The 8,828-nt window shown below is 37.9% G+C and overlaps 1 protein-coding gene across 2 annotated transcripts in view; it reads right to left on the bottom strand.

Moving 5' to 3' along the window:
* Positions 1 to 2,649, bottom strand: part of Sfmbt1 (Scm-like with four mbt domains 1) — a 77,056-nt gene extending 74,407 nt beyond the window's left edge. The window contains exon 1 of one of the 2 annotated variants that reach the window (XM_013030787.1): positions 2,500 to 2,649. In XM_013030787.1, the coding sequence (XP_012886241.1) occupies positions 2,500 to 2,527 (28 nt within the window). In that variant the 5' untranslated portion in view covers positions 2,528 to 2,649. The remainder of the gene's footprint in view (positions 1 to 2,499) is intronic. The other variant, XM_013030788.1, reaches the window with a different exon arrangement.
* Positions 2,650 to 8,828: the final 6,179 nt, after the last annotated feature.

Raw genomic sequence — 8,828 nt, 5'->3', positions numbered from 1 at the left:
ATATATATATATATATATATATATATATATATATATATATATATATATACCGAAAGCAAAAGGCAAAGGACAAAAGAAAACAATCCTAGCATATCAGGCAAGAATAAATAACAATGAGAAAAGTAAAAATATTGAAAAATATATTTCCTTTTAAAAATTATGTTCAATAGTTAAAGCAACAATGTTAACAATGTCTGAAATGGTTCCTATAATATTTAGAAAAAATATTTAACACAACTGTATTATAACTAACAGGATAAAGAAATATAGTAGCAGGTAAAGTGTCCATGTGTGACTCAAATAAAATGTTACTGTGTAACATCTAGAGCAACAAGTAATTATCTTTGCAGATAAGACATTAAAAATACTACAATTTAGAAAAAAAATCCTTGTTAAAAAAAATAAAGCCAACTAATTAAGAATGAGCCAAAAATATGAAGAGCTATTTCACTGAAGAGAATATAGGGATACCAAATACACACATAAAAAGATGTTCAACATTAGGGTCATTAGGAAAGTACAAATTAAGAGCATGATGAGCTGTTACTGTCCTGCTAGCAGAATGTCTTACATAAAAATGACATTTTTAAGCTAAGTGCTGGTGGCTGGTACTTGTAATCCAATCTACTCAGGAGGATGAAGCCTGAGGATCACAATTGGAAGTGAGCCTGAGCAGGAAAGTCTGTAAGACTTCTATTTCCAATTAACCACCAAAAGCTGAAAGTAGAGCTGTATCTAAAATGGTAGAGAGTTAGCCGTAAGCACAAAAGCTCAGGGACATCACTCACACTCGGAGTTCAAGCGCCATGATGAGCACAAAAATCAAATAGCAGTAAGAATGCAGAGATATTATATGTCTGCCACTGGTAATAATGGTACAACCACTCTGAAAAGTAGTCTGATAATTTCTTTATTAACTCTATAACCTAAAAATACTTTGTGGCATTTATCCACCTACAAATCATAGTCATATTTTAAAAAAAGAAACTCTCAAAAATATGTGATTATTCATATCTACTTATTTTAGCCATAACTAGAAAATGCCAAAATGTATAGGTAAGTAGTTAATATACTAGAATACATGCATGAAATACTATTAGCAATAAAAAGTAATGACAAATTAAGACTTCAACCTATTTTAAGGCTATTCTTTTCTCTTTTTTTTTGTAGTCTTAGGGTTTCAACTCAGGCTTGTTCAGCTTGCTCACGAAGTTGGTGCTCTATCACTTGAGCCATGATGCCTGTCTTCACTTTTTTCTAGTAAGTTTGAGATGGAGTCTCTTAAACTATCCTACCCAAGCTGGCCTCAAAGCTCCAGATCTCAGCCTCTTAAGTAGCTAGGATTACAGACCCTGAGTCTCCAGTGTATGGCAGGGCTATTATTTTGAAACAAATGAGCAAAAAATCACCATGGTAATATACTGATTTTATAAATGTTAAAATTATAAGGATAGAGAATAGATGAACGTTGGCTGAGGTTAAAGAAGTTAGGAAGAAAGAAGAGGCATAGGAAAACTTCACGACAATATAATAGTTTTATATCTTGATAGGCAGTTACAAGAGTCTACATGGAAGTATATTTTATACCAATATCAACTGGATTTTATATTGTATTACTGTTGTATGAGGAATGGGATAAACTAAGTGGAGGGACTGTAGAAACTATCAATGTTATCTTCATAGCTTCCTCAAACCCACAAATTATTTCAAATAAATCAAAATGAATAATAAACCTGAGATACTCACAAGGAAATTGGGAGAATTCAACTTGAGGCAAAAAGTGAGATCACATTTTTTTTTTTTTTTTTTAGTTGGTCATGGGGCTTGAACTCTGGGCCTGGGCACTGTCCCTCAGCTCTTCAGCTCAAGGCGAGCACTCTACCACTTGAGCTACAGCGCCACTTCCGGTTTTCTGGTGGTTTATTGGAGATAGGAGTTTCACGGTCTCTCCTGCCCGGGCTGGCTTTGAACCATGATCCTCAGATCGTAGCCTCCTGAGTAGCTAGGATTACAAGCGTGAGCCACCAGCGCCCGGCTGAGATCACATTTTAATGTTAAAAAAAACAAAAAACAAAAAAATCGCTGGGTATGGTGGTTACCCACCTGTCTATTCTAGCTATCTGAGAGGCAAAAGAGCATAGTCTGAGGCCAGTCTGGGAGAAAAAAATGCAAGATCATATATAAAAAATAACTAAAGCAAATGGTAGAGGGTCTGCCTTACAAACATGAAGCCCTAAATTCAAATCCCAGTACCATAAAAAAAGGATCCATCAAAATTAAAATTTTACTTTTAAGTTTGTTCATAAAAATTATTTTTAAGCAAGCATTATTAGTAATATTCCATAGTACTGGTAGTATTTGTCAAGTGTCAGGAGATGGCAATGAAAAACAACTAATGACTTGGAAGAACTTAAGTGGTAGAAAGTCAGATGATACAATGAAGACAAGTAATATAATTCTGCACCCTATAGAATAAATTATGTTCATCAGTACCAATACCTGCATCAGGCTGCTGCTCTCCACTCATCTCCACAGCACATGGGATACTTCCTCCCCATACAAAGGAAAGCCTTTGTGGTTCTGCTATGGTCCTCAGGTAACTTGCAATTTTCAAGCGTTTGCCCAGTGCGCAATCAAGGTCCAAATCAAAGTGCTAAAAAGACAAAAAGAACACACGATAGCCTGAATCTCAACATGGCATTTGACAGGGTTGGTTGACAGATTTAAAGAGGAAAAAAAAGATTACGAGGCGGGGGGGGGGGGGGAGGAACTAACAACTTTTTTTAAACAGAAACTTCTGTGTGTGCTGGTGCATGTAGAAAGAAGTGGAGAGGGAAGGAGAGAGGGAAGCTATCAAAAGCTTTGATAAGATATTTAAAGATTACAACAAATCAATATGGATATGAATCCTACCCTCTAAAATTAAAATTACTATAATTTGTACCTTGATTCCTTTCCATAAAAATTCCCAGTCCTAATCAGTTCCAAGGGTAGGGTTACCTTTCAAATCTGTCTTACCAAATAAATACAATTCAAAATATCATATCTTTATCTAGTTTTCCATTTCATTTCTATAGAATATTATGCAGAACTAAACTTATCAATATATTGTTCTTCAATTATAAATAGAATCTTTCCAAAATAAGTTCTGCACTCATTCTTTTTTTTCTGTTGTCTGTCATGGTGCTTGAACTCTGGGTCTGGGCACTGTCCCTCAGCTCTTCAGCTCAAGGCTAGCTCTTTACTACTTGAGCCACGGCTCCACTTCCGGTTTTCTGGTAGCTTATTGGTGATAAGAGTCTCATGGGTCTTTCCTGCCCGGGCTGGCTTTGAACCTGGATCCTCAGATCTCAGCCTCCTGAATAGCTAGGATTACAGGCATGAGCCACTGGCACCCAGCTTGCACTCGTTCTTAAATAACTTGTTTGAAACATAATTCACATACCAAAATTTCCTATTTTAAATATAAATCTAATAGTATAATAATATATAATATTAATATAATATACAATACACAATAAATATAAATCTAATAGTAAATTTACATAGCATGTAATCACCATCAAACTGACTTCGGAATATATCAATTCTCCTGAAAAGCATCATATTCATGTGGCAGCTCCTCCTCAGACTCATCCCTGAGTGCAAACACCACTAATCTACTTTGTCTGAACATTTCAAATAAATGGAATAATATGTGTTCTTTTCTATTGGTTTCTTTCATTGGGCATGATTTTGCAGGGGGAGAGAGAGGTACCAGTTCTGAAGCTTGAACTCAGGCTTGTGCACTGTCCTTGAGCATTTTAGCTCAACTCTATCACTTGAGCCACAGTTCCACTTCCATCAGTTCCACTTCCAGCTTTTCGGGCATGAGCCACTGGTGCCCAGCTCACTGGGCATGATTTTGAGGTTCACTCACATTGCAGAATGGATTAATCTATTTACTCTTGTTTTGTACCCAAGCAAAATAACAACAGTATTTTTATTCATGCCTGATAAATTACAAAGAGTAAATTAAAAAGGATTTGCTATAGGGAGGCATGATCATGAACTAACTGTAAGGGCAATAAACCAAGAAAACTATAAAAGTAGGATAGGTACTTTATAGAGTAGCTTTGAGAGTGACATTCTACAAAATTAAACTCCACATCCTTTTAAGAGATTTGAGTGCTACTGCATTCCTCGGTAATTGGTTCTCATAAACAGCTTCAATCATTAATTTAAAGTTTGTCAAGGTTTTAATATATTCCTTACAAAGATATCAGCTACCTAAAGCACAATAGCTTTGGATGTAAATATGGATATAGTAAACATGAAATACACAGGGATGGATTTTACTGTGATATTACTGTAACATGTACACAATGTATTTCAATAAATCTTCTCCCTTCTATATCCTCCTTACTTCCCTTATCCTTTCCTAATACAGACTCAATAGGTTTCATTTGCTCTATTTTCATGTCAACAATCTATTTTTACCATATTCACTCTATTCTAGCTATGCTCATATATTATCATAGCAAATAAAATGAGGTAAAGACCCTTTCAGCCTTTAATAGCTATCAGAACTGTCACTCTCCAATTTAAATAAATGCTGGTCCTCCTCCCAAATATATCATACATTATAAGCAATCAAACCTACACTTTCTCATATAAAGAGCTCAATAAAAAACAGACTGATATTTAAAGCCAAGTTACCGTCCCATGGTTTAATTTTCTACCCCAAGCATTTGAACAGCAACACTTCATCTACTAATTCATTTCATTACCTTCATACTTATCAATACCATCTAATTACCATTCACTATTTAAGGAATTGGAAGTAAAATGAGAGGATGGCCCCTGCTTTCATGAGGCTTATTATGGTAAACTGGGGAATTGGGCAAATTATTTTAAAACAATTATTTAAAGAGTTATGAAGGGGGCTGGGAAGGTGGCTCAGTGGTAGAGTGCTTGCCTTGCATGCCTGAGGCCCTGGGTTCCATTCCTCAGCACCACATAAGCAAAAGGAAAAAAGCTGGAAGTGGCGCTGTGGCTAAAGTGGTAGGGCACTAGCCTTGAGCTGAAGAGCTGAGGGACAGCGCCCAGGCCCACAGTTCAGGCCCCACGACCGGACCCAAAAAAAAAACAAAAAAAAAAGAGTTATGAAGGAAAAGTATTAGGTTCTAAGATAAAATATGAAGTCAGATCTAACCTAAATTGAGAAGTCACTGACCATATTCCTGAAAAAAAAAAAAGCTGAGTATAAGAAGAAACAACAGTTAGGCAAAAGGAGGAAAAAGGGAATAGTAACCCAGGCATAGGGAACAGTCACATATATTGTTGGAAAGTGAGAAATGGAGAGAAGGTCATTGTGTTCACCAACAGTATAAGTGGCACAAAACTAGGCAGGGAAAGAAGTAAAAGGGACTATTATTTACTGAGGACTTACAATGTGCTGGCGCTGTTCTAAGCACTTAAACATATAAGTCCATTTACTATTTCCCAAAAACTCCACCCAGTGAGCACAAAAATAATTCTGTACCTGCTCCAGGACCAATAGCTAGATCATATCAAGTTTTAAACCTAGCAAACTGTTCTCTACTTTATATCCTCCAACACTATATTATACTGCCTCTCAACTGGAAGAAACTAGGAGGTATTTTCTTTCTTTTTGATCTGGGTTTTTAACTCGGGGCCTCATAATTGCCAGGCAGGAACTCAACCTTTTTTTATTTTTGGCAGTCTTGGGGCTTGAACTCTAGGCCATGGTGCTGTCCCTCAGCTCTTTAGCTCAAGGTGAATGCTCTACCACTTGAGCCACAGTGCCACTTCCGGTTTTCTGGTAGTGTATTAGAGATAAGAGACTCATGGACTTTCCTGTCCGGGCTGGCGGCTTTGAACTGTGATCCTCAAATCTCAGACTCCTGAGTAGGATTGCAGGCGTGAGCCACCAGCACCCAGCCATACTATACCTTTGAACCATGTTTATAGTCCTTTTTGGTGCCAATTATTTCAGAGATAGCATCTTACTGCCGGCCCAGGCATGTACATGGACCATTCATAGATCCTCCTATTTTAGGCTTGCCATCATAACTGAGATAAAAACACACCCAGCTTCTTTTCATTGAGATAGAATCTTAAAAACTTTTCTGTCTACGCTGGCCTCAAACCACACTCTCAGGTAGCTAGGATTACAGGTATAAGCCACCAGCACTAACATTGTTGTTAGTGCTGAGAAAGGGAAGGATAAATCCCCCAACAACAAATCCTCAAAAGAAACAACCGCCCCATTAACAAGTGGGCTAAAGACTTAAACAGAGACTTCTCTGAAGAGGAAATAAGAATGGCCAATAGGCACAGGAAGAAATGCTCAACTTCTCTAGCCATAAAAGAAATGCAAATCAAAACAACAGTGAAATTCCACCTCACCCCAGTTAGAATGGCTATAATCAAGAAATCTAATAACAACAGATGCTGGAGGGGATGTAGACAGAAGGGAACCCTACTGCATTGTTGGTGGGAGTGTAAACTTGTTCACCCACTTTGCAAAGCAGTATAGAGGCTCCTCAAAAGACTCCACATAGAGCTCCCCTATGACCCCTCAATCCCATTTTTGGGCATTTACCCAAATGATCACAAACATGGCCATACTAAGTTAGCTACCAGCACAACTATGTTTATCACAGCATTATTCACCATAGCTAAGATATGGAACCAACCCTCCGTAGATGAATGGATCAAGAAAATGTGGTGTGTGCATGCACACGCGCGCGCACACACACACACACACACACACGAATTCTACACTCCATCTGAAGGAATGACACCGTTCCACTTGTTAGGAAATGGAAAGACCTGGAAAAAATTATATTAAGTGAAGTAAGCCAGGCCCAAAGAAACATAGGTCCCATGGTTTCCCTTATCTGCAATAACTAGTACATGTCTAGGACAAGCAGAAAAGGTCAAAAACTATGTACATATGACCATATAAGATGATGCTAAGCAAAATAAACCCCAAAATAGGGACACAAGAGGTTTTATCTTTCTTGCTGTTGTTTTTAATGTACTTATTGTACGATCCATCACATCTATCCCAGGAGACCACGCAGAGGCAGGCAGGCACAGGAGAAAGATTATTATAAGATTTATTAGAGGAGCCATATTTCCCTCAAGAGGGAGCACATGGTGCCTGGCCCTATCCAGGTAGCAGGGGAGTCTGGGGGCAGGAAGTGAGGTAGATGGAGTTCAGGTGGGTCTGGGCAGAGAGAGGGAGGGGCCAGCTGTACGGCTGGAACTCCAGGGCTGGGAGGAGCTCTCAGGTCTGGGTGGAGTTGAGGACCAAAGGTGGGCATAATGCTTACATTTATAATGTATTCCGTGATTTTTTTTGTTTCTTTTGTATGTTCTTCCCCCCATGGATAACCCCTGTTTTTACTGTGTTTGATTCTGGTGTCCTGAATCTTATATATACATTTTTCTAATTTGGGGAGGGAAAGGGAAATAAAATGCTGAAATAAGGATACAGGATAACCCATTGTAACAATGAGATGTACAAGACATTATGTTGAAAACAAGCTTTACAACTTTGGGGGGAGGAGGGAGGAATTGGGGAGGTGGGAAGAAAAAGGATGGTAGGAGAAAAACAAAAGAGGGAGTAATAATGCTTGATAGGAAATGTACTCATTACCTTGATCATGTAACTGTAACCCCTCTGTACAGTATCTTCACAATAAAAATTTTTTTTAAAGAAAAGAAAGGAAATTATCAAATCTGTATTTCTAAAAATATTACTTTGGCTCTAAACAGAGAAACCATGAAGAGAGACTTCAAAGACAATATGCATGGGCAAAGATAACAATAAATAAAATTCAAAGACAACATAGGTGAAAATATCTCAACATACAAAACACAATAAATTCCCATTAGTGATGAGAAAAACAAAAATTTTAATGATATATTACTTTTTCATCTTATAAATTATTATAAAACTTTTGTGTGTGTCTGAGGGTTTGAACACAGGGTCTATGGTTTGCTAGGCAGGTTGAACCATGCCCTCAACCCCTTTTGTCTCAGTAATTTTAAAATGGTCTTGAAATGATGATGCTTTTTGTCCAGGAGGATGCCTAGACCCCCAATCCACTTATTTTATGTTTCCCATCATAGTTGATTACAGGCATGTACCTCCACACCCTGATTCTTCTACTGACATGGAATCTCATGACATTTTCTGTTCAGGGTGGCCTCATACAACAAGCTTCCCAAGTCACCATACCAAGTAGCTAGGATTACAAGTGTGTGCTCATGGCACCTGGCTTAATCAGTAAAACTTTTACAAACGGAAAGTATCCAGTATTGGCAAGAAAGGTGGAAAAATGCTTACATATAGATTAGTCCCAAATATTTCATGCAAAAGATAAAAGTGGAAGGCTACATAACTAATTTTTTTTTGTTTTTTTTTTGGGGAGGGGAGGGGTTGGGTCCGGTCATGGGGACTGAACTCTGGGCCTGGGCGCTGTCCCTCAGCTCTTTAGCTCAAGGCTAGTGCTCTACCACTTGAGCCACAGCACCACTTCCGGCCTTTTTCTTTTTGTTTATGTGGTGCTAAGGAATCGAACCCAGGGCCTCTAGCATGCAAGGCATGCGATCTACCACTGAGCCACCTAATTTTTTTAACCACAGAATTATCTATAATGGTGAGAAACTGGAGACCATTATGTCCTCCAACAGGGAATGAAATGACAGGCCATACCCCTAGAAGCATTTAGGGTATATTCATGAAAGCACTGGTAACATTATTTGTATCACTGAATCAAATAAATGAAGAGTATATATTAACTTTTTAAAGC

This window comes from Dipodomys ordii, unplaced genomic scaffold (assembly GCF_000151885.1).
Source record: "Dipodomys ordii isolate 6190 unplaced genomic scaffold, Dord_2.0 Scaffold132, whole genome shotgun sequence".
In the NCBI taxonomy this organism is placed as follows: Eukaryota; Metazoa; Chordata; class Mammalia; order Rodentia; family Heteromyidae; genus Dipodomys; species Dipodomys ordii.
Note: the sequence above shows the minus strand (reverse complement) of the source record. Positions and strands in the feature narration are given on the sequence as shown.